This window comes from Chrysemys picta, chromosome 3 (genome assembly GCF_011386835.1).
Source record: "Chrysemys picta bellii isolate R12L10 chromosome 3, ASM1138683v2, whole genome shotgun sequence".
In the NCBI taxonomy this organism is placed as follows: Eukaryota; Metazoa; Chordata; order Testudines; family Emydidae; genus Chrysemys; species Chrysemys picta.
Genome location: NC_088793.1, coordinates 129,326,196 through 129,353,182, shown reverse-complemented (window position 1 = coordinate 129,353,182; position 26,987 = coordinate 129,326,196). Strand labels below are relative to the sequence as shown.

Genomic DNA, 26,987 nt, shown 5'->3' with positions numbered 1-26,987 from the left:
TATCATCTGCATCTGGCTTGGAGGCTGCAGTGTTTCCTCTCAGATGTGGACCTTGCCACCGTTATCTAGTCTTTTGTTATCTCAAGATTAGACAATTGCAGTGTGCTCTATCTGGGGCTGCACCTTAAAACCATTCAGCGACTTGAAGCTGGTGCAGAACACAGCAAATCGCTTACTGAGCAAGTCATCATGCTGGGAACGCATGACACCAGTGCTCTGGGATCTGCACTGACTGGCCATTGGTCTCTGGGTGGAGTTTAGGTGATGGTTCTGACCTGAGACTGGCCTACCTGAGGGATCTTCTCTTTCCCTGTGACATATTGTCACAGTTGTGGTCAGCAAGGGTGCCTGAGTAGAATTCCCCTCATTACAAAATAGAAAGAGTGGCTGGCAGGGTGGTTCTCTGTGTGGGCTACAGGACTCTGGGAACTTGCTCCCCCATCTCCTTGATCTGAAATATCCCAAATCAGGTGGCCTTCTGGGCATGCTGTAAAAGCCATCTGTTTGCTAGGGTTTTGGAGAGGGTTGAGGGCGTGCTTCCCACAACAAAGAAAGGATAGAAGGAAGTTTCTGGAGGTATATGGCTGAGTGCCTGTTGAAATGATTACTTTAAGAATGGCCATACTGGGTCAGACCAAAGGTCCATCTAGCCCAGTATCCTGTCTTCTGACAGTGGCCAATGCCAGGTGCCCCAGAGGGAATGAGCAGAACAGGTAATTGTCAAGTGATCCATCCTATCACCCATTCCCAGCTTCTGGCAAACAGAGGCTAGGGACACCATCCCTGCCCATCCTGGCTAATAGCCACTGATGGACCTATCCTCCATGAACTTATCTAGTTCTTTTTTTAACTTATCTAATACTTTAATGATTCTGGGAGTTTATTGTATTATTAATGATGTGTTAGGGCTCCTAGAGTCTTTGTTAGGCATTGTTTAAAATTAGCATTTAAATCTAAATAAATAAAAACAAATTTCATCCCCAGAATAAATAATTTATAAGATCTCAGGTCAGTACAGCCTTTTCTTATACTCAAAGCAAGGACACATTCAGATCTATCTTTCTGATAGATTTTGTGAATCCCAAAATTTCAAAGTTGTGGATTTAGAATATACCAAAAAAGATCCCAATTTTTGAGATGCCGCTAAAAGGATAATTTTGTTTGCACTGCTGTGATATAAATACCATCTTCTTTAACTGTTTTAAAACAAAGTGCCTGCTTCTCAGAAAATGCCATTCCAATAGAAATATGCCTACATTTTGTATGTGATATTTGATATCTAAATCAATAATGCCAACTGGATTTCCCCAAAGACTTTATCAGCATCTGGCCTGTGGATTTAAAAAAAGGCTTTAGTACATATCACTGCAAAGTGCCATAATCCGAATGAGCACAAACAGTCAGTAAACAATTGTAAAAAACCTACAAGAAAGCAAGAATTCTCCAAAAATCACAATTTAGCTCACACAAAATGTATTTTATAATATGGGGCTAAATGAAACCACTTCACAATAACGTTTATGTCTCTGATCAAAAGACTGGAGAAGAAGTCAAGGCCTTAGACCCTTTATTGTGTTACTGAAAGCACAAGTAATCCCTTCTCTATTCAGCAATGGACTTAAATGTCTACTTAAGGCTCACTGACTTCAGTGGGACTACTCAGGTTCTTAAGTACTTTACAGAATTAGGACACAAGTGCTGCGCTGAATCTGGGCCTTAAGCTCTGTGTTAGAGCATTAGCTACTATAAATCTAAGTAGTTCACAGTATCATAGCCATTGGATGTGGAAGAATAGTCATGTATTCCATCGTCCTGCCAATGCAGGATTATTTCTAGAACCCTGTGTTTTTCACAAATGTGAAATAACACAAAATAAAACAAAAAAGATTGTATACAAAGTTATAAAATTAAAAGCACACCCTCCAGTGGTGTCGCCTATCCCACAGGTCTGGGCCTGGATCCCTGCTCTGGGCGTTGTGACCTGGCCCACAGGGTTGCAGCGCTGCTCAAGTTTGGCCCAGCCGCCTCTTCATCATGATGATGGAGGAGCTGCTGAGTCAAGCTTGAGCAGTGCTGCAACCCCATGGGACAGGTCACAACACCTGGAGTAGGGAGCTGGGCCCATCCCCCCGGGATAAGAGCTACCACTGAGGGGTGAGTGTGGGGCAGGCTCACTCTCCATTACTGCCCCCTAGGGCAGGACCCCACCCCACCCCAGGGCTTCCACTTTTCCTGGGGTAGGATGACATGAACTAATGCAAAATTTCCAAAAAATAAAACAAAAAATTAAAGAATTTCACCTATTGGAGATTGTCTAATGCTTTATCCAGTTTCTAATTAAAAATGTGGCTTCTTCTTCATCCCTATAGACTCTTCCATTGCCTGACAGATCTCACTTATATTTTGCTTAGATTTTTCTCTTTCATAATTTCATCCCATTACTCCTGGCCATCCCCTTTGTGCCCCAAATGATGACTCATCCTGCTTGGTGTTTGTACCAGTCAGATCTTTGCAGCCATTTATCACATTCCCTCCACCCCCTTACTTGTTGGATAGCCAAATGATACATACAAAGCTCTTTTTATCTTCAGAAATAAGCCTCTTCAGACCTTGTATTCATGGTTTGGATCTAGGCTCCAAAACTACATTGCTGTATATTAACAATACCCATAGGAGGATTGAGACAGCCCTCTTGAAATAACAAAACTATACATTTTAGACTTCCCTTTTTAATCTTTGTCTCATTCTTGCTGCCTCCACCTTTTTTTCTTGACTTCTCTTCTCCATGTTGAGCCTCACTGGACGTAAGTATCCTTACTATAATAATGTAAATTCTAAATTCACCTAAACATTGAACAATATTTACTTTTAGCTTATGTTTAAAAGTCTGACTGTGAGACTCTCTGTTGGGAAGAAGTTGGTGAGCTTTGTTCCTGTCTTTTTGAATGCTCAGGAAGTGTATGTTGGCAAGGAGACCCTATGCACAATTGATGGCCTTCATTTCAACAGTACCTACAATGCAAGAGTCAAAGCTTTTAATTCATCAGGAGTTGGCCCTTATAGCAAGACAGTTGTTTTACAGACATCTGACGGTGAGTTTGTTTTAGATCATTAAAAAATAAAGAGCTCTGGTTTCTAGTGGCCAGGTATTCACGTTCCATCACAGCCACCACTATACTTGGCATTATGAGTTTTAATGAGGGGGCCCCAGGACTGAACGTGCCTAGAGACTGAGCTTCCCTCTCAGCCCTATATGCTGTGACTCCAGGACAGGACTGATGTATGTTAGTGGGGCAGGACGGGGATGCCCATACTCCTGCTGCTCCTTCTGTGGATAAATAGAAGATATCAGATCCCCTTTAGCAGACCTTGGCCTTGGTGAATGTACATGTGATTTCCATGTGCACACTTTCCAGCAGTAGTATGTGTGTGCAGATTTGTGGAGTCTACCACTTGCACACACAGTTAGGGTCAGTTGGGTACATGCACAGGATTTAGTGCTGGGAAAGAACTTGTGCACCTGTAGCTGCAAGTAGCCGGCGGCTATGTTGTGCCCTCATTGAAAATCAAGCCTGCAGTCTCTGAGGTTCTCCATCCAGCCCTGGCCTTTCCCCTGCCGCAAATACTCAAAAATGATAAAAGAAAAATAAAATCCAGCTCTTTAGACTCTTGGCATGTTTTAGTTATTGGCAACTCTTCAGGTTTCAAATGATACAAGTGCATTTGCCTGTCAAGGCTTTAGGTTTAATTAAAATCGTGTTTGCTCTAGAGTACATAGTCATTTACACTACACACTGTGAATATCTATATGCCACTCCTCGTCTCCACCTCTCTCTCTGTGTCTTTGGTGTTTCAGTGTTTTCTTCACTACTGATACTAATTTCACAAGAGTGTTTGATAAGACTTGGGTGGTAATTCATGCTGTGTTCCCATCTAATTACACTTGACATCCATATGGGCATCACAAGAAGTTAATCTTGATTAATAATAATGTAAATTAATCCTGAAGCAAATACCATAATCATGCTCTGTATTTATATAGTGTTGTCAAAATATGTCAGTATAAAATATTTAGATGTAAAGAATTTTTTTAAAATGAAGTGAAACCCAGTTATGATGAGCTTGGACACACAATGAAACAGTAATTCCAGTAGAGACAGGCCTGAACCAAATCCCACATCTGAACAGCCCCAGACTTTGGGCAAGTCCAGAGCCAAATTATTTTTCTCTCTTATTTGTGCAGTAGTAATTTGCTCAACAATGTACCAGACCCAAACAGAGACACTTCTTCAGGGAGCTTACATCCCAAAAGACAGACCCAGATAGGACAAAACACATTGGCTGGTTTACAGTTATATAGCACCTTTCATCCAAATAGATTGAAAAATGCATTGCAAATTTTACTGATTATGTAAATGACATAAAGCATTCTTACTTTTCTCCTCTGACTGAAATGCAGTCATCTCTGAGGTGAAACAGACTAGTTTAGAACAAGGAAAGAATATCTTCTCCACTTGAAAGTATGGTGGGAATTTAGGAGGGCAGAAACGTGCTTAAAATAAAGCACAATTAAATTTTATTGCATCCTTTCCTGCTATTGAGCTGCCTTTATTCTTCCTGCACAGTGGCCTGGTTCACCTTTGACCCCTCTTCAGCCCATCGGGACATAGTCCTATCGAATGACAACCAGACTGCCACTTGTAGTAGTTATGACGATCGTGTTGTTCTGGGCACAGCGGCCTTCTCCAAGGGAGTACATTACTGGGAACTGCATGTGGATCGTTATGATAACCATCCAGATCCGGCTTTTGGAATTGCCAGAATTAATGTGGTCAAGGACATGATGCTAGGAAAGGACGACAAGGCGTGGGCCATGTATGTTGACAACAACCGCAGCTGGTTCATGCATTGCAATTCTCATACAAGTCGGTAAGCTCTGATCATGGACTTTTCTTGTGGCTTGATTCCCCCCCCCCCCCTTAAGTACAACATATTTTAAAGATTCTGCATTCCTTTTCATTGAAGCAGTGGGAAAGGTGATTTCATTCCATTCCTCAGGATTCTTTGTGGTCACAAGGCAGTATAGCAATTAGGCAAACGCTAGCACCAATTGCGGTTTGTTCAAAATGAAGATGTTTACTGGCAGTACTGAAAGCTGATTAAACCCAGTGATAGGCTATGTCCAGGGGTGATTTGAGGACAAGGACAGAGGAGGGATTGCCTTACTGATGAACAGTGACCAATCTGCCTTATTAAATAGAGGTATTGAATGGGATTCTTTGCAAAACCTGTCAGTCTTCTTCAGCTAGAAGACTAGTGGTTGTAATGGAAAGTTGCTAGGACTGAAGGCATAAACTGGAGAAAATTTGGGGGTCCTTATCTGGGAATTGGGCAGTTGGGGGCTGGAGATAGTCTAAGGCTGAAATACTTAACTCCCCTTCCTATCACTGTGGAGATTGGCATTTATGTATTCTGCACCCTGGTTTTGTCAGGAAGATTTTCCCAGCATCAGCCAGCATGTAACAGCCAATATCACAATACTGTAATTCCTGGAAATAATATGGCCTTCAGAAATGGAGGCATGGCTGGGAGGAATGCTGTGTAGAGTTAGTAATCAAAAGTGTGGGCAATCAAACAATAATTAAAAGATTTACAATTTTACAATTTAAGTCAGTAAAGTTAATTTGGGTCTAGGAGTATCAGATAACTCTCAGGAGTGCTATGATGGTTTATGTAAGTTTTGTTAGGGTAAATTGCAGACACGACTGCTCAGTGAAATCACAAGAAATATTTCTAACCAAGTGGCATGATTAGGGTTCGCTATTCATGTTATGATGTTTGACTTGATTGAATCACTGGATAATGCTGTTTTTCATAGAACCATAGAATCAAAGGACTGGAAGGGACCTCGAGAGGTCTTCTAGTCCAGTCCCCTGCATTCAAGGCAGGACTAAGTTTATCTAGAATTTTATTTAGTTACAACATTTGTAAGACTAAGAAAAGTAATTTACATCATCATCATCATACCTTATTTTGAGTCTTCTGATTATTTTTATTTGGTTGTCCACATCTTTGAATTCTAACTTTATATTCTAACTACACAGTCAGGACTTTCTTCTCTGAACGGACATATTATTCCCACAAAATTACAACAGCATGTAGCAGAGCGAATTTGGGCCATTCTATCTATACCAGTGTTTCTCAGCGAGTGGGTTGTGGGGGTCATGAAAGTCAATCAGGGGTGCCAAAAGGTGTCAATGGGATGTAGGCAGCACCTAAGGCACTTTAGTGCTTTTGAAAAGCTTAAGTATTATTAACCCTATTTTACAGGTACACCTCTACCCCGATATAACGCTGTCCTCGGGAGCCAAAAAAATCTTACCGCGTTATAGGTGAAACAGTCTTATATCGAACTTGCTTTGATCTGCCGGAGTGCGCAGCTCCGACCCCCCAGAGCGCTGTTTTACTGCATTATACCCAAATTCATGTTATATCGGGTCGCGTTATATCGGGGTAGAGGTGTATGGGAAATTGACACACACACACACACGATTGTAACTTGCCCAATGTCACATAGCAGGTCTATGGCAGAACCAGGAATAGAACCTGGTTCAGTGTCCTATTTACTGGACCACACTGCCCCTCCTCACCCCACTATCTTGAATATTTGTTCCTTAAAACCAATAATTAAGAGAGTCTTGCAGTGATCTTGAAAAGGCTTGTTTATAATGTTATCTTTTTTTAGATATTAAAGGGATACTTACCTCATAGTCACAATACCTTAAAGTGGGTTTCTATATCTCCTGTAGCACATACTGATATTCTCATATGTATTTGTGTTTTAAAATATGCCACAGTTGCTGAAAAATGTTTAAAGCAAAGGCCACTGCCGGAACATGACCTAGCAAAACTGCTGCAAAGTTATCCAGCAAACCCTGTTCCCAGAACTGCGGATGGCCAGAAAACAAGAGTTCAATTTTTTATTTTATTTTTTTGTGTGTGTGAAAAGTTTTGAATTTTCAACGTTTTATTTTGTTACCCATTGGAATGAATACTAGATATTTCAAAAAAATTTGGGGGTGAGAGGATCCCCCCCTCCTCCAAGAATAGCCAGTAGCCCAGTGGTTATTAGACCTTCACTCGGGATGTTGGAAGATGTAGATTCAATTCCTGAAACAAATCAGGTGAAGCAGGGACTTGAGCCTGGGTCTCTGGCATCCCAGGTATTCTATCCACTAGACTATTCATTCTCCCTGTGGTTTAATTCCAACTTGGACCTGAGAAAGTTTTGTTGAAACAGATACGTTCCTGCAAAAAGTTTCAGTTTTGATGAATCATCATTTTCCAACAAAGTGATTTGTCAAAAAACTCTTGACCATTTCTATTGTTAATATCATCTGTATATTTGTCTCTGTTATAATTTATAATGCAGCCATCACCACGTTATAGGCAGCATCACAAATGACATGCATGACAACAAAAAACTATTTTTTAAAAAGCCATCTTGGCTTCTGGGCCATTATAGATTGGCAAAAGAATTTAAGGGCTGAGCCAAAGTCTACTGAAGTCAATGGACATTTTTCCATTGACTTCAGTGGGTTTTGGCTCAGGCCCTAAACCAACATAGAATAAAATAACAAAATGTGATAAATTATATGAAAAGATATTTGTCTCTGCCCCTTTAGTGCCTTGATTGGATTTAGTGCAGAAGTAATTTTAAGCAGTAAAAAAATTAGTGGTCCATGAAATAGCTGATGCTTTCTGAAAAAATGCTGGCAAATAGTCTATGTGCCACTGTCCTAGAAACCTATTTTATGGATTCAATCCTTGGAGTGTTGTTATAGGCAAGCACTCTGTATTGCTTGGCCACTCAAGAGCTTAGCAAAAGCTTTTTTTCCATGGACAGCAAACAATGGACACATTTTGGCTTTCTGATCACTCTGCCTAAACGGGATTAAAAAAACAGCTTCCGTGGATGGAGAATTGCCAGCTGTTACAGGAATATCTTAAAAAGGGACAGACTCATGGAGTGTTCACTAGAGTGGAGCATAATTGTGGAGTGCACATTTTTTTAACATACATGCACTTTAATGGTATTAGTGCTAGGCGTTATATTTTTAACCACGGCAGCCAAGTAGGTCATTTTGTTAACCCACTAGTTTCAATAGTCTTTTAAAAACAGTAGAATCTGTTTAACTGTCACTCCCCAGTGGAAATAGAAATATACCACTGAGCTATCATATATTTAATAAAGCTATTAAAGTCTGTGAGGGTTACAGATACTATGGTAATGGGGGCCATTATAATTATAGATATCTAGAGACCAATTGTTTCAGCTTTCACATATTTTACAGGAATGCATTAGGCTGTTAGATAAATGAGTGAGTCTGAAAATAAACATGGTCAAAAGTCCTAATCATGGAAATTGCTAAATTCGTTTTGCAAGGTGGCAGCACCCTCAGCTCTCATTGATTCAGCATCTTGCATAACTGTGCCCTAAAACATTAAAAAAAAAAAAAAAACAACAGAAGATGGCTGATTAATTTTAGTAGCCACAGCAGAGCAGGGAATCAGTCTTTCATGAAGCAAAAGAAGCATAGAAAAAGAGGTACAATAAACTTAGGCTAGCAAATATCAATTCACATTTGTTAACTACTGGGAATAGGTGCACAGACATACCAGGTGTGCCATGTGTCCATTGGCTAGAGCCACTGGAGTTCATTGCAATGGAGCTGTTCCCTGGGAAGGTTCCCAAGTAAAGGAATGCATACATTGCAATGTATATAAAATTCCAACCACTGCAACAAATCGCAGAGAAGAAAAAAAATCACTAAGAAGAGTTTGTGTCTGAAGCACCTTCAAAATGAATAATTAACCATCAGATGGGAAAAGCCCCATCTTGAGAACTTGGGACAGAAATCGGTAGGCGTCTCTTAATTGATTTCAATGGGCTTTTATCAGGCTGTTGAAGAAGCAAAGCAGGAGTGAAAAGAATCAGCCTTGCAGTTAAAAATCAGAAAGTATTCAAATTATTGTAGGGTAGGTTTAGAAGACAAATACCAACTTAATTGTTAAACCAATTTTTACATTAACTAAAAGGTGTTTTTAAAATGTTAGGACCTGTGTTACAGGAACTTTGAAACTTTCTGCCATTTTCTAATGATATACCCAATTGTTTCAGACCTATTTTGCATCATCAATTTGGCCATTCCCCTGCTGGGAAATATTCTAAAGTGGCAGGCTCCACTGAGAGACAACAGCATTATTCATGGAGGGCCAGATTCCTCCATCTTTACTCACAAGCAGTAGTGCCTTCTGGGATTTCTCATGGAGTAAGGTACTACTCAGTGGTCCTAAATCTGCAAACACTCATACACATACGTAATTTTACACATGTGACTAAATAATCCAACAGGACCAGAGTCAATGTGAGTAAGGGTGGCAGAATTGGGACCTAAATGGAAATGCTGAAAAATTGGTGGATATCTCTACAAAGAAAGATTCTCATCCAGTAAATATTTATTTAGCTGCCTAAAGTATTGTAACAAATTGCTGCTGTTTCCGTTAAGTGGTCATGCAGATTGTTAAGACACTAAGTGGCTTCACATAAAATGTAACATGCATTATTATCTCATATATAATAATTAAAACAAGTATGGAGTTATAAAAAGGAATTACACTAGAACTATCAGCTGGTATCAAAAATTAGATCAACCCAGCTATGTCACTCAGGGATGTGAAAAAGCCACACCACTGAGCGATGGACTTAAGGCGACCTAACCCCCGGTGTTGTTGAACTAGCTACCACCTCTTGAGGAGGTGGATTAACTATGCCGACGGGAGAACCTCTGTAACAGTGTTTTGTATGTGGCTGCTGCTTAACAAGAAACATTTTGGATGTGGCCTGGTGATCTGATTAATGAAAAGGCATGCTAGTTCTGTGGTGTGTATTATTTAAGGCCATAATTACATGAGTTCAGAGTCTGTTCAGCCAATTGGTTTCTAAGTTATATCCAAAGCATTCAATCAGAAAAAACCTAAATGTTAAAGCTGCAAAATAAAGCACTCAGAAGTCAGGAAATGCCATGGTAAAGTTTGTCCATGCAACTTTCACTTTCCCACCATTCTCCATCATTAGAGTGACTGGGAGATTGGTCTCAAAAGCAATGGACCACCAAGAGGTGTGTAGCTTTTGTGGGAACCATCAGAAATTCAGGGCGATCTGCGCTGAGACCCTTTGCCTTTGTAGTGGCTCCCTCTCCCCTGCAGCCCTCAGCCATGATGTTAGAGAATCCCCTCTCTGCCTTTGCCCCTCTAATAAATTGCAGAAATTGTTCCAAATTGCAGCGGGGAAGTGGTTAATGCTGACAGAATATTAGTAACTTACCTGCTCAAGACCTGTGGGTTTGGTGGGAGGATGATGATGCTGGATAGTGGGAATACCTCCCACTCTGCCCCTTTCCATATGATAGATCATGATCTCAGGGAGGGGTTTCCGTTCAGTTATGGGCTGGGGGAACACTACTGCAGAGGCAGCACTCCTCATTTCCAGCCTGCAAGCAGGGCTTTTCTGGGCTTTCATACCCTCAGTCTGTGGAGGTGCAGGGACCTATGACTCTGTCTCCTTGTTTAGCACAAGGGTTCTCAGCCTTTTTCTTTCTGAGACTGCCACAGCATGCTATAAAAACGCCACAGCCCACCAGTGCCCCAACAGCTGTTTTTCTGCATATAAAAGCCAGGACCAGCATTAGTGGGTAGCAAGCAGGGCAACTGCCTAGGGCCCCGTGCCATAGGTGGCCCTGTGAAGCTAAGTTGTTCTGGCTTCAGCACAGGGTAGCAGTGCACAGGACCTCAGGTTCAGCCCCATGCGGTGAGGCTTTGGCTTTCTGGCCTGGGTCCCAGCAAGTCTAATGCTGGTCCTTGCTGGCACCCACCTGAAACCTGCTTGCGGCCCCCCCAGAGGGCCCCAGACCCCTGGTTGAGAACCAGTGGTTTACCACACAATTCATTAGCCTCAGAGAATCAATTAACTTCTTATATAGGTAGGAGCATAATACCATCAAAAAGGGTGAAGCTTATATTTCTGCTCTTGGAGAGGATCAATGTTTCTGCTAAGTGACATTTTAAAAGATGACATAAAGTATATTTAAAAACTCAGCCGCATGCTGCAGGATGTAAAGCTGGACAAAATTTGTAATCAAAGCAGGTACTAAGAGGGGAAAAAATATGATCTATCAGAAAAATATCTCTGTTATCTCAGTGTTACCAGTTCTTGCCATTTTTATCATGAGTCTTGCAATATTTGCTGTGTGTTTGTTTGTTTTTTTAAAGACTCTGGATTCATGTAATTAGGTTATGAAAATCTCATCTTGCATTTAAAAAAAATGTAGGTTTCTAGCCCTCCTGGTTCTAGAGCAAATCTTGAAAACATGATCCCGAGTGACTATTACACTGGGAGGCAAAAAAAAGAATCCCATAGTTATTATTTTGTGTTTTTTTTTTTTTAAACTGATCTCATGATTAGGTGGGGGGACTAATTCTTGAGTTTTGAATGGAATACTGGTATTGTCTGAAGAGATTTCATTAGGGAAAGAATGTGCCATGTTCTCATTATCAACCCAATCCTATTTCCACTGAAGTCAGTAGGAAAACTCCCTTTGAGTTCATGGGGAGCTGGGCTTAGTCACGCAATGGTCTAATCATGTGGTTTTTCAATCTGTGGTCTGAGAACTCCTGGAGGTCCACACACTGTGTCTAAGGGAGTCCACGAAAGGTTGTCTGCCATAGAACAGTGCTTTTCAACCTGTGGTCCGTGGAACCGCTGGGGGTCCACAGACTATATCTAAGATTTCCAAAGGGTTCAGCACCTCCAGTTGAAATTTTGTAGGGATCCTCAAATGAAAGAAGGTTTTAAACCACTGGTCTAATCTAAAGAAAACTATCTTGTGCCACCTGGTGGACAAAACTAAAACAGCCATTACCAATAATATCAAATCTCTTGTTCCACATATTTGGCCCTAATCATACTTTTCAGATTGGCATGCATGTTATTGTTGATCACTAGACATTCTGTGAATTGTGGGGGGGTTGTTTTCTCTTCTGCTGTACATTTTTAAAAATATTATAAACACTGAATCTATACACGTCAGGCTATAATTCCCTTGCAGAATTCCAGTGACATTAAAAGCTTCAACGCCTAGGGCCAATCCACATATCTAGTGGTTTTCTAGCTCCATGCTCTTTAAAGTAGTATGATATTGGGCTAGCCTAGTCCTTAAAGGACAAGTGCATGAATGTCAGATTATTCTTGCGTATAAGAGTTGGCTGAATCTGTCATCATGGTAGGACTCTGGTGCTACAGTAGCTCTCAATAGCTGCTCCTGACACACATGATTATCACCACCACCACCAAACCCCCAACACTTGAAACAGCTCCTAGCCCAATAACTCAACACTCTCAGTCCCTGAACTGGCTCCCGCTTCTAGCCACCAGCTTAGTGCAGTGAGGGAGCATACCCCTAATCAGCTTCTACTTCCACCTTGAACCAGCTCCTGCTACCCCCGCATTAGTACCATGCCCTCTGGCAAATCAGGCCTCTTTAAGGTATCTTCTGTGGGACACCCAAAAATGGAGACACTCCAAAATCACTAATCATTTTTGAAAACCTTATCCGAGTGCTGTTAATCAATAAAAACAAACTTTGCTTTTTCACCTCTGTACCACATCACACACAATGTCACAAAGCCATTTCTGGGTGCCGAACTCTCAGGTCCCCTGATCTATGCAATTCATAGTAAACTGAGCCCATTCCCCCCCAGCTGAGGGCAGCCTAAATTGTCTGCTATTTTTGGACATAATTTTTAGGTCCTGGCCTGCAACTAGAGCCACAGGCACCAACTCCATGGGTGCTCCATGGCTGGAGCACCTATGGGGAAAAAATAGTGGGTGCTCAGCACCCACCAGCGGTACCGCTGATCCACTCCTTCCCCTTCCCCCCAGTGCCTCCCACCGACCGGTGATCAGCTGTTCAGTGGTGTGCAGGAGGCCCCGGGGGGTAGGGGAAGGAGCGAGTGTGGGGCACACTCAGGGGAGGGGGCGGTGCAGGGGCGGGAACAGGTGGGGTGTGGGTGGGCCTTTGGGGGAAGGAATGGAGTGGGGGTGGGGCCTGGAGCAGAGTGGAGGTCAAGCACCCCTGGGGAAAGCAGAAAGTCGGTACCTCTGACTAGAGCAGAGTAGATCCCAATTGCTAGCTGTGATAACCAAATTAAAATAGAATTAATGCTGTGTATTTGGTTCAGGCAAAAAGGGATTTCAACAGTTATAAGCTACTGTCTGTTCTTACAATCTATCTTATAAAGAGTTCAATGTGCTGCCCTATCTGAGACCTCGAATGCACATTAACATTTAGGTCAGTTCCTGCAGCCTTTATTTATGTGAACAATCCTGTGGATTTCAGTGAAAGCCCTTAGGATCAGTTCTTTATTAATATGAACATATTCCCTCCAGAATGTGAGGTCTGAAGAGTACTGGTTTCAAACAATAACTTTTCCATCCTCAACGTCTCTGCTCTATCCTGTTAGTTTAACTCCCCCTTTCTCTGTCAAGCCCTTTGAGCTTTTTCAGCTCTGCCAAAATGTACCCACTGGGTGGATATGACCTTATGGGGCCTCATTTCTCAGGGCTGCCTGCATTTAGTGGAAAATGGGAACTACGCACGGAGAAAAGGCCTTTAGCAGATGTCCTCCAACTAATACTAATTTTACCAGGCTGCTCCACTTTCCTTTCACTTCAGTAAGATTGGCTGAAATAGAGGGAGGCTGGAATGTAACAATCTGCCTCCTCTAAGATGGACAATACGGTCACTTTGTTTCTTAGGACAGAAGGGGGTGTTTCTAAAGGTGCCACTGTGGGCGTTCTCCTGGACCTAAACAAGCACAGCCTGACCTTTTACATAAATGGGCAGCAGCAAGGACCTCCAGCATTTGAAAATGTGGAGGGTGTCTTCATGCCTGCATTAAGCCTCAACCGAAATGTACAGGTAAATCCTTTTCAGTTCAGTCTAACTCATTCAGCATGTCAACCAAAGGAGAAATCCTACTGCCTGTTAAAAGTTTTATTGCATGACTGCCAGAGAGAAGAGATCGAGATGCAGCTGTTAGGTGTAAATATGGATTTTTTTTTCACTTTGCCTAGTTTTGTTTGCTGATTGTATCTGGGCTAGTGCCACTTTTTAAAAGAAAATAGTTGGATTTAACTTTTTTGTATCACATCTCAGATATAGGGAAATGATGCTTTAGAAATAATAAATAGGTACACACACACACACGCCTGGTGGTAAATAAAGCTAAGAAAATGTAGATCAAAGAATGTCTAGTTTGAAAGAGAAGACCAGTAAGCATTTCATTCGCACTCTTTAATTCATGACATTTGGAAACACTAATATATTCTCTGAGGTTGATGGTGTAAATGTAATCTATGCTAACCCAGGTTAACGCTCCTTTGTACTGCTAGAATGGGGCTTTAATGTAACGGAGAATCAGATCCTACATGTGCCCCAGCACCTGAAAGGCTGGAGGGTTCATGTTACGCCAACCTGAATCCACAATGACCAAGTGTGGTACCTGCGTGGGTAGAGAGACTGCCGGACCTCATAAGTCTCTTCCCTCTGACTTGGGTTGCCTGCATGCTGGTTTAACCCCAGCTGATTCCTCTTTTTCTCCAAGGGTAGAGAGTCCTTCATTCCAAGGATGTCGCGTGACAGCAATAAACTCCTACTAAACAGTCCAGGCCCAATTACAGCTACATTTATACTGGATACTGTTCACTGAAGGAAGGAAGGAAGGAAGGACATGAAAATCCCACTAGGCACCTATCTGTATCTTTAGGCACCTAAATTCCTTTAAAAATCTGACCCATAGTTCTTCCCCCACAGATCATACAATCTAAATAGATCAGACAGACACACGGTACTAGGAAAATGACATTGAAGTTACATGGCTTGTTAGTTAGGGCCTTTCTGGTAGTTATAGTGCTGCAGTCCAATTCCTCCCATTACCCAGGCGCCACAGCCAGTCTGCTACACCACTGCTGTCACAACATGCCCTCCATTCACTCTGCCCTGCCTATGGAACTAGATGCAGATGAGGGGGCGGGGGAGAACCCTTTTGTGAGTTTAAGCTTGAGAGAGCTCCTGGGAGGTGCTCAGATCCTACAGTGATGGGTGCCATTGTAAGAACCCTGGTAGATGACAGTGGTGTCGGGCTATGGTGAGAGTTGTAAAACCTCCTCTGTCCTACACTGACCGGGTAGCAGGGAAAGGTCTACCAGACTCTGCTTTGTATGCTTCAGAAGACCCTCTCCCCAGTCCTCTTTCCACCTGCCTCATAACCCCTTGGGCACCCATTCCATCTGGGGTCACCCTTCCTGGTGACAAGAAGCAGCTGGCTCAGCGGTGGCTGATAAATGGTTGCTAGCCTTGGAAAGAGTCACAAACACCTGGCAGCTAGACTCAGCGTAGGTCTACACTTAAAAAGCTGCAGTGCCCCACCAGTGCAGCTGCGCTACTGTATCACTTTAGTGAAGATACCACACTACTACGCCGACGGGAGAGCTTCTCCTGTCAGCGTAGTTAATCCACCTCTGCGAGAGGCAGTAGCTGTGTCGGTGGGAGACGCTCTGTCTACTTCGGGGGTTAGGTCGGTATAACTGCGCCACACAGGGGTGTGGGTTGTTCACACCCCTGAGCAACATAGCTATACCAATGTAAGTTTGTAGTGTAGACCTGGCCTCAGGGGAAGAATCATTTGTACGTTGGGCCTTCCCTGGTGACATTAGCTTTTCACCATTAACCACATATTCTTGGCCTTCACAAACCCTTTGTACTAAAGATGTCCCAATTTGTATTTTAACTAAGCAATTATTTCTTTTCTGCATAGGTGACTCTGCACACAGGACTGGAGGTGCCACAGAGTGTAAGACAGCCAAAGCTACCCAGTAACTAACTGAGCTCCTGCTGCCTAACCCTATGCTGGATTTTGTAACCTTTCTAAATACAATTTGTCATTATTCGCTGTCAGTAGAAAAGCAGTGTCATCCCTAAATTAGACTAACACTTACGCAGAACTTTGCTAACTAGCACTGTGTGATCTGATAATTAACATTAATCCACATCCATTTTTAATTTCACACTGGTAACAAGAATGCTTATAGAATGTTTTTTTTGTATTACAATGGGTGTGCATTCCTGCATTTTAGTACAAAAGCACATATATACAGCACACTATGGACACATAGTGACAGCTAAAATGAGCACATTTTCCCTTTCATAATTGGATGTGCGCTTCACATGATTATTGTGAATAGATGATTAACAGTGAGGGCAATTAATCATCGGAACAATTTATCTAGGGAGGTGATGGATTCTCCATCACTTGAGTTCTTTAAATCAAGACTGGTTATCTTTTAATAGCTATGCTATAGTTCAAACAGAAGTTATGGGCTTGAAGCAGAAATTACTGGGGAGGTTCATTGCCCTGTGTTATGCAGAAGGTCCCTTCTGGCCTTAAATGCATTTATTAATTATGCTCCCACTGACTTCAATGGCAACAAGATTAGGCCCTATGTACTTTTATACAAAATTAGTGCTCATTTTAGTTAGCACTAGGGTATATACCTAGTGGTGGTTAAAACTGCTCAATAAACCTTAGTACTTCTCATTTCAGTGTGACTGCAGTGGCTTTTGGGCTCACAAACAGGAGAACTCATTTCAGTTACCAGCAACAATCGTCTTCTGAAAAGGGAGCAGAGGAGAGTCCAGAGAAGTGATCACAGATGTTTCTTTAAAAATGGTATACACAAAATAGACTGTGTTGGGAAGAGGAGTGATACTTTATAGCCTTGATCCTGATAGGTGCTGAGCACCTGCAGTGCCCGTAGACTTCCCTGGGAGCTGTGGATAGGCAACATCTCTTGGGATCAAATGTCTTAATTTTCTACTCAGCTGGGATGAACTAATTAAGGCCCTGATCCAGCAAAGCACTTAAGCACGTGCTCAAATGCTTTGCTGAACTGGGGGCCTAAAAATCTTGTAGGTTTTGACTTTATCCTGCAACTCAGGAATTTTGTGGTCACCTCAAACATATTAAAATGAGAAGCCTTGTCAAATGGCATCCACAAAAGTAAGCGACTGATTGGCCACTGATGGTTTCAATCCATGGCAATACTAGACAGCACCTTTGCCAGCATGCAGTCAGCAGTAAATATTTTGATTCTCAATTTCTTTCTCTCTCTCAACAAAATAATGTGTGCATGTGTGTATTTTTCTGAGGGAAGAGTGGTTAACTGAGCTAATTTATAGTAGCAAGCCCCAACAGATTGCATCATGACACTGCACCTAGAACTCTGCCCTCATGATCCAGCCTAAATGTGGTGCTAATAAACAGAAACACCATAGCCTGCTGCATACTATTGTTATACTATTTCCTTTTTAATCATGCTTCCTACACACACACACACACATCTGTACACATACACATGTGTACACCCATGCCCTTTATATATATATATATATGGCACACAGATTTTAATATGTTGTGTGGTCAGTATACCTGAAAAGCAATTTTTAAACCAAAATTCCAGCTCACTGCCTTGTGTAAAACTTTAGGCACAGGTCTATCCAAGGAGCTCTTCATGGATGGGATGCTGGAAATCAGGCACATTGCTGCAGGCGCACATATGATCTCCAGCTTAAGTGCATTCCCCACTACAGGTAATACCAAGTGATGGCAGATTCCACTGTGACAGAGGGTCTTGCACTTCTGGTTACAGGAAAGATGCCATCATAATGAACAGCCATTGGGGAAGGATGAAAAATGGGGTATTAGAGCAACCCAGAATGAAGTAGTAAGTCAAAAGCAATCTATAACCATCTGTGCAGGATGCTTATATCCACCCATTCATTTTACCCAGCCTCCCCTTACAGAACAGAAATGTAGCTTCTTTTATATCACAACTGAACTAGAAAGCATAACAGAAAAAAAAAACCTCAAACTGTTAAGTGAAAGAGCAGATATGCTTTCCTCCAAGACTGTGATATGTTCTATTAGTGCATTTTAAGACATGGAAATAACTGTTTTGTATTAATTTCAGTTTGTTAAAAGTTTAGCAGAGATCAGCTGTGTTTTCTTTGTCTGTTTTTAAATACCATCTGACCCTGTGCAGGATTTTTTAATTAAGTGGGTCTGTTTTAAGCCTACCTCAGCTAGAATGCTACAGGACCCTGAATTTCCTCTTGAGTGTGCTCATTGTAAAGTTGTCTTCTGCTAACGTAGAAGTTGTAACAGTAGCCTTGGCTTTGAGTACAGCTTTACCGAGCAGCACATGGGAATGGTGTGTTTTAAGTTGTATATGGATTTTTATACTACGTAACATCCTGTGACAATTTTGATACAAGAAAGCACTCCACTTTTACTTTTTTAATTAAAAACAAGAGCACTGATTGTATAGGACATAAGGACTGAACTTTTATCTTTACTCCGAATATCTGTGAAGTAAAATTCACATGAATTTAAATCCTTCCAATCCACAACCCCTGCCAGCTGTTTAAAGTGAATTCTGAAAAGGTTTTGGAATTGCTTTTGATATCTACGTTGTTTTTGTTTTTCATAAGTTCTTCTGTATCATTCCTTGTGTGTCACTCCTCAGGGTGCAGTTGAAGTTGATTTTTCTTTTTATTAATGAAAAATACAGACTGATACAGCTTTCAAAGAGCTAATGAAATGTGGTAGGGGCACGCTCCAAATTTGTGCAGAAACACATGGACCTCTCCATTGCGGTTCTCTACACATTCCAGCACTGGTAAAAGTGTGATGCAGACTAGTTTAAACTGCAGTCCCCTTCCAACCTAGAGAAACTGCAGAATGGAGCAATTAGAAATATATATCCTGTATTAACATTGTCAGTTTTAATTGGACTAAGTCTGTAGAGGGTGAGTCTATTTTTGGTTGCGTATGTGTTTTAACGACTTATATTTGAAACTAGACCAAGTTGCCCTTATGAAGAAAATTTTAATGACTTAAGCTGCATGCATTTTGGTAGCTTGTCTAACAGTGGTAATGAAAAAATAATTAGAACTAGACTTAGACTATGAGATTAGTTCTGCATTTGAATACACATGCGGAGCTCCCATGGATTTCAGTGGGAACCTCATGTGTATATGTGAGGGCAAAATTTGTCCCTTTAAGACCAGCACTGCATGAGGAATGAAAGCAATTCACTCCTCTGTTCAGGCTGGAAGTAATTCACTCCACTGCAGATCACTAACACAAGGCCCTTCCACCCACAAAGCCCTGCAGGCTCTGTGTTCCTCTTCTCAATATCTGTGCACAGAGGGGAGCCTGTCTCTGTAGAAAGTGAGGGGAAGAGCAGTCTCACCTCAGGCGCATATTCCTCTCCCTTCCACTTCCCCCAAGCACCTCCTTGGGGCTGTAGCTCTGCAGGCCTTCAGGGGCTTAGGGACCTACCTAGGCTCCTGCAGCTTCTCCTCACACAAGCTCTGGGGAATACAATTTAAAAGTAAAACAGTCTTTCGCTGAGTTAACTCATGTTGCCACAACCCCAACCCCTTCTTTAGCAGGAAGCCTATGGGAGCATGGTTCTCGCCGAAGTTGATGGGCTGTTGATGGGCCAGGAAGAACCAGGATGGTAGACCAGGGACAAGGGAGTCCATTTGGGATGCCCTTTGCTTCCTTGAGATCTGTGTAGATCTTTGGGGGTCATGGGAGATCAAGCTTCCAGCTTCTTGTGTGTGTGAAACTCTGCCTCCTGGCCAGCAGGACAAGCATAAAAGTTCTCTCATGGAGTTTCCTCTTCTCCCCTGGGACAGTTTATCCCAGGTGAGGGACAGCAAGGCCTTGGAATAAATCTTACCTATTACAGTTTGCCTGCCTGGGTGCAGACTCCACAAGACTGAGGTAAATTGATTTACAGAGTTTAAAAAAAAAAAAAAAAATCTTGACCCCTGAGAGCTTAAATTCTGTTTAAATTAAAAAATTCAGGCATTGACTCCTGAATCCACACACTTGGATTGTCTCTACCACTGTGAAAGAAAAAGACTACGGTTTGGAGAGTGACAAGGGTCCCTTATAATTTCCATCACACCGCTGTGTGATCCAGAACATTACCCCTTGTAAGCCTTCCTCTACAGATTTCCCCAGTATGTTCAGTAAAACAGATTAGAAAACTTGTGCGGCTGTAGAAAGTGGCGGGAGAGGAGTTTCACCTCAGGACCACGCTCTTCTCCCCTCCCCTATCCCAAGAACCTCTGTGGGTTCCAGCTCTACAGGGCCACACACCATTGTCAGAGCCACATACTGTTGTAGGCCTATGCAGCCACTACTGGCTTCTTTTAATTAGATCTTTTCAACAGAAGCTCACACAAAAGTGTTGCTACAACCTGGTCAGTTTGCACGTGGGTCTGTCAGACAATCCCTTGTTATTTCTCATTTTAAAAGGTACATAAAAAGCGCATAATATATATCTTTAAAATGTAAATGTTAGTGAAGAGAGCTGTGATTTATCCAGAATTTGTAGTGCAATTTGGCTTCTTAAATTTAGAAAAGACAGGTGAAACCAGTGTCGTCTCCCATTATAGCCTATATAATTAAAGAGAGCTATAGAGGACAAATATACTTATATTGGACTGAAGGAAAAAAATTCATGAGATTACATATATCAGAATTTAAGAGGAAAAGTATTAATGTAATTTATTATATACATAATATTCCATCATATTGTAAATAAGAACATTGTAATGTAGTGCTGTAATTGGTTTTTGGCTGGTAATCTGTTGTTCTGTAGGTGTTGTGGGGTTTTTTTTTTTTTTTTAAGTATAATTAAAAAAGATGGCAAAGAGCACTGGATACCCTAGTTTCTTAGATGTTCTAGAGCAAGAAGAAATGTGATATACAGTTTTTTTGCCTTCTTACTTTAATATGGAGATTATTGAATAAACTAGGTTAAAGAGATAAAATCAAGGCTAATCCACCACCAACAAATGCAAAGCACTGGGTCTGAGATTATGATCTAGGGGTGTTTACCAGAATACAGCTCTGCTTTGCCAACCTGGTCCCATGAGAAGGTAAGATGCTGAAAAGTACTGGAATCCTGCATTCCAAAACAGATAGTTAATAAAGCGAAACGGTTAGGCCTAATCTCAGGCTTTGCCACCTTTGCAGGGTCTTTTTTAATAGCAAAGCAGAGCATTAACCTTGTTGTAGAGTAATAATAAAACATTTTGGCCAGCTCATCGATGGAAGAGAGATTACAAGCTCAGTGAGTCCTTCAGCAGCTTAAAGTAATATATCAAACATTACAAAATGGTATGTTCACATGTAAAAGACCTCACTGGTCCCTGAAAATAAGATTATCTGTCTTTTTGTTTTGTTTTAAAGGAAATGAGCTGTTTCTCATTTTTATTGACAGCATTTGTTTGGGATTCCTCTGATCAGTAATGCTGGATGTCCACATGAAACAGAATGGGAACTTCAAGCACAAATCCATTTAAAATGCATACAGGCTTCTTAGGTGCAGAAGCCCATGCAAACCACAGAGAATAGATGTTCCAGGACTTCTGCATCCTTGCACAATATAGAAAATGGATGTGTTTTTTACTGAAACGGGTGTTCAGTAGCATTTCTGGGTCAAATGAGCTCATCTGACAGCTATGCTGCAAGCAAATCCAAGTAGAACAAGATGCAAAACTAAATTCCATGCCACTTGGAGAATCTCCAAGTTTATATAGTCGATTGGTATGTGAACATTTAGGGGTCCAGACTTCATTCTCTCAATACAGCAATCATGATGTTAACCCAATACACCATTGCATAAATGCTGTCAATAAAAATATCAAGCTTTCTAACTAATGAATGAAGCACAGCGAGGAGACACAATGTGATGAAATGTCAGAATTAATGCATGAGGTAGAACTGCTGTTTTTTCTCCAATTGTGATATGAAGCATGAAAGACATTAATTTAAATGTTGGCAAAAAAAAGTACAAAGGAACAAAATAAGTGTTCACATCTGGTTAAATAAAAGACAAAACTTGTTTCCTGATTTCTTCCTAACCATGACATTTTTACTTTCATAATTTCCCATAGTTTCCATCAATTGGACCTGGTGGAATATACATCACTTCTGTATATGTACGTCACCAGATCAAAAGGAAAAAAATAAACTTTTTATAATTTTGTACCTGTAGCAAAAGTTTGTATGTTTTTAATTGGAAACAAAACTTTTTTTGTCTTTTGGTCCAAATCTGACTGTGTATTAATATCCTTTTTGGAAAACCTGACCTATGAGTTTATGCTGTTTTACAGATTTTAAATAAATTCTTAATACACTGCCAACAAATTCATTGATGGTGCCTGGTTTACTATTACTGATAAATGGCTGTTATAAAGTTCAAGTTGCACTCATACAATGCAACCAACAATTTCGTAAAGTTAGCAGAATAACCTGCTGATTTAATGGCAGGGGAAAGCTGAGGAAATTCACCTTCTTCACACAATTATTCATTTTCTGGTTTAGAACACTACTTAACTTCCACGGCAGGGAATGAATCCTCCAATCAGCTGTATATTTTGTATGGTGTGCATTGAGCATTTGTGAAGTGTATTCTAACATGTTATTTAGCTCAATCTATGGCTGAGAGACTTTTGAATGGTTTCCTACGCTCCAGAATTTCTCAAATAAATTACTGAAATAGGCAGGGTACAATAGTAATTGTAATACTATGAAAGTAGATGACCTGATTGCCAGAAGCTGGGAATGGGTGACAAGGGATGGATCATTTGATGATTACCTGTTCTGTTCATTCCCTCTGGGGCACCTGGCATTGATCACTGTCTGAAGACAAAATACTGGGCTAGATGGACCTTTGATCTGACCCAATATGGCCATTCTTATGTTCTTAATACCTTTGGGCTCTACTGAAGTCACATTGCATACAGCCACATATAAAGTACATGAAACTGCATATTCAGGCTAGCAAGGGACTGAGAAATGCTATGGAGGCAGTGAACTCACCCCCTAGGGGAAGGGAAGTACCTTACATTCCTTGTGAGGCTTCCACAGTTATTAATATTATTAAGCAGTGAGCTAGAGTGGGAACACCTTGTCGGGAGATGGTGGCTAGACTCAAGCATAAAGGCAGGGGGAATCATGGTGTCAGGGTAGCGTTCTGCAGGAGACCTAGGTTTGATGCCCCACTCCCTGACTCCACAGGTTGGTAAAAGGTGGGTGGGGAAGAAACAGGTGTTGGAAGAGGGAAGACTCAGTAGTGACAGCTGCAGCCTTTCTGGGGATTGTCAGAAAGCTTGTGGTTAGGATGTGAGGGCTAGAAGGAAGAGCAGTTAAGGAAAGGGAACCTCTCAATTCCAGCAGGATGTAGAGATTCCCCGTCCCTTACCCAGGAAGAAGGCAGAATAAAGTAAGTCATCAGCTTTCTTTTGCTGCTAGTCCAGTCAGTACTGGTTGTACACCTCTCACATTTCATTGTGTTTTCTACCACCAACACTGTCTCTATTGCTGTTCCATTGCAAGAGCCTACCGCACCCCCTATCATACACACAGTTTGAAAATTACAGCCACATAGGAAATCAAAGACAAAACAATAAATGCACTGTTCAAGTTGCACAGTGAAACATTCACGTCAGCATATGACAAAGTACAGGACAGGTGAGGTAATATCTTTTATTGGACCAGCGTCTGTTGGTGAGAGACAAGCTTTTGAGTTTACACAGAGCTCTTCTTCAAGCCAAGAAGTGCTCTGTGTAGCTCGGAAGCTTCTCTCTCTCACCAACAGAAGTTGGTCCAATAAAATATATTACCTTACCCACCTTGTCTCTCTAATATCTTAAGACCGACACAGCTACAACATTACATACAAAGTACAGGATGAACATGCAACTACCCACTTCCCCCTTGTGTCCATGCATTAGTTACGTTTTCTCAATAAAATATGAAATACATAAAAAAGTTAAGGTTTCACAGCAATGTTTACTCAATGGCATTGCTCATTACATAAGTTTTACCATTTTTACTTAACAGCAATTAAAGCTACATATTTAACCAGAAACACAGAGTTCTTCATATGTGTAATATAATTACCTTAAGAGTTGCTGTTGAAATGTTATACTGACAAACAGTATGAGCATAGGAGATTTTTCAGTCATAATACAAGAGGAAGAATTAGGCTTGTGTGTTCAGCCTTTTGCATTTCCGGAGTGTAATGCTTTTATGAGCAACTATAACATTGTTGGTTTTGGACCTTCATTTTCTAGGGGTTTTTTTGTAGGGAGGAGAGGGATTATATAAAGAAAAAAGTTGCATCCAGTGCTGCTCAGCTCCTTAACAGATCCCACAAGGTTTGCGCTCTAGTTCTGCAAAGATTAGGAGCTCCGTATGACTGAAGCTTTGCTCCTGCATAAGTTTTAAGGTGGCTACATCCCTATAAGCTTCCTAAGCTCACTAGGGTCTAAGCAACTGAAGCCAAGAAAAAAAGCTTGAGCTACCTTAACTCAAAGGTGGAGCAGAGAAGAAGTGGGCTAGAGGGGTTGGCAGTGAGTGTGAAAATTCAAGTTATAACATAGCAGGGAGGCGAAACTCAACTGCTGCCTTAACCAGTTTTGAAACACGAGCACTTGGCTCTGCAGTGAACTCATCTCTGAGCATATAATGTCAATTTAACATTTTCTACCAAGCATGCTCAGTGGACAATGCTCAATATGCAGAAACGACTCTGCATACCCATTAGCCCAAACAGATATGCAATTTAGTCTTTGTTTAGAACGGTGGTGAAAGTGGCTAAACAAACCACAGCTCAAGGATCCCGCAGGGCATGTGCCTGTGACCCCCACCTCAGGAGTCAGGCGATTGTTAGGATCGGAACTCTCATTTTAAAATAAAATAAAAAGTTTCTAGCCTTTAGGGTTGCAAAATAGCCCCTGAAAACATGAACAGAGTAATTAATGCAGTGATGCTTTTCACACAACGCACAGTCAATCTGTGGAACTCTTTGCCAGAGGATGTTGTAAAGACCAAGACTAGAACAGGGTTTCAAAAAAGAACTAGATAAATTCATGGAGGATGGGTCCATCAGTGGCTATTAGCCAGGATGGGCAGGGATGGTGTCCCTAGCCTCTGTTTGCCAGAAGCTGGGAATGGGCGACAGGGGATGGATCACTTGATTACCTGTTCTGTTCATTCCCTCTGGAGCACAGGGGCATTGGCCACTTTGGAAGACAGGATACTAGGCCAGATGGACCTTTGGTCTGACCCAGTATGGCCATTCTTATGTTTGCCTGAGTTAGTTGAGAACCCTAAGCCGTAGCTACAAGAGGTATGAACTGCCCCTTGCATTTCAATGGGGCATTAATGCCAAGACCCTACTGTGGGGGACTGTCCCAACACCACCCCCACAGAGGACAACCCCTTCATAAATATGCCCTGGCTGTTGGGATGAAGTTAGGGTTACCATATTTCAACAAGCAAAAAAGAGGACGGGAGGAGCCCCGCCCTAGCCCCTCCCACTTCCCGCCCCCCCAGAACCCCCAACCCTCCCCCCGTTCCTTGTCCCCTGACTGCCCCCTCCTGGGACCCCTGCCCCTAACTGCCCCCCGGGACTCCACTCCCTATCTAAGCCTCCTTGCCTCTTGTCCCCTGACTGCCCCAACCCTTATCCACACCCCCACCCCCAGACAGACCCCTGGGACTCCCACGCCCCATCCAACCACTCCCCACCCCCTGACAGCCCCCCCCAGAACTCCCAACCCATCTAAACCCCTCTGCTCCCTGTCCCCTGACTGCTCCGATCCCTCTCCACACTCCTGCCCCCTGACAGCCCCCCCAGAACTCCCAACCCATCTAAACCCCTCTGCTCCCTGTCCCCTGACTGCTCCGATCCCTCTCCCCACTCCTGCCCCCTGACAGCTCCCCCCCCAGAACTCCCAGCCACCTACCCCCCGCTCCTTGTCCCCTGACTGCCCCCTCCTGGGACCCCTGCTCCTAACTGCCCTCCAGAACCCCACCCCCTACCTAAGACTCCCTGTTCCTTGTCCCCTAACTGCCCCCTCCTAAGACCCCCCCCCAACTGCCCCCCAGGACCCTACCCCCTACCTGTACCCTGACTGCCCAAAACTTTCTCCACTCCCCTCCAAAAGCCCCCCCCCCCCGTTTCTTGACTGCCCCCTCCAGAACCTCCCTGTCCCTTCTCCTGCCCCCCCTTACCCTGCTGCTCAGAACAGGGTGTTAGGCTCTGTGCCAGCCGGACACATGGCTGAGCTCCCCTGCACAACACAAAACCCGGTCCCTGGCCCTGCACAGGGCTGCGGGACCGGGCTGCAGGAGGAGGAGCTGCCGGCCGGCTCAGAATGCAGGGAGGGGGGGGTGGGAGGAGGAAGCTGCTCCGGAGTCCAGCCCGGGACTTTCCTGCAGCCCTCCCAGCCGCTCGCTCTGCCGGGGGAGGGGAAAATCCCGGACATTGTGAGTGCTTTACAAATTCCCCCCGGACGCTATTTTTAGCACACAAAAGGAGGACATGTCCGGGTAAATCCGGACGAATGGTAACCCTAGATGAAGTACTGGAGAGCCCCGGCTGCTGTCCTTTCGCTGGGGAGGTAGAAGTGGGTGAACCCCTGCTGCCTCTGCTGAAGAGAGGACAACATACAACGCCACTCCTGGGGAGAAGGGAATCCCATGCTGATGCCCCTGCTTCTCTGTGAGGAGAGAAGAGCCAAGCTGGAGGGCTCTGTCATGCCTTCCACATGGCCCGAAATTGCCTTAATCCATCCCTGGTGCTGTGCATGTATGAAGTGTGCTTTCTGAACTCTCATTACTGGACCAACTGCCTGCCAATTGTCACCAGGACATTCAGAAGCATGGACTCCACAGTGAGGGTTATTCTCCCTGCTAAACTTGAGTTGCCCACC

General features: G+C 42.6%; 1 protein-coding gene across 5 annotated transcripts in view; it reads left to right on the top strand.

The window, feature by feature from the left end:
- TRIM67 (tripartite motif containing 67) overlaps positions 1-20,060 on the top strand; it is a 48,673-nt gene extending 28,613 nt beyond the window's left edge. For 4 of the 5 annotated variants that reach the window (XM_042848330.2, XM_042848332.2, XM_042848331.2 and 1 more), the window contains exons 7-11: positions 2,954-3,092; positions 4,626-4,929; positions 13,877-14,039; positions 15,937-15,972; positions 16,723-20,060. In XM_042848330.2, the coding sequence (XP_042704264.1) occupies positions 2,954-3,092; positions 4,626-4,929; positions 13,877-14,039; positions 15,937-15,972; positions 16,723-16,794 (714 nt within the window). In that variant the 3' untranslated portion in view covers positions 16,795-20,060. The remainder of the gene's footprint in view (positions 1-2,953; positions 3,093-4,625; positions 4,930-13,876; positions 14,040-15,936; positions 15,973-16,722) is intronic. The other variant, XM_042848334.2, reaches the window with a different exon arrangement.
- Positions 20,061-26,987: the final 6,927 nt, after the last annotated feature.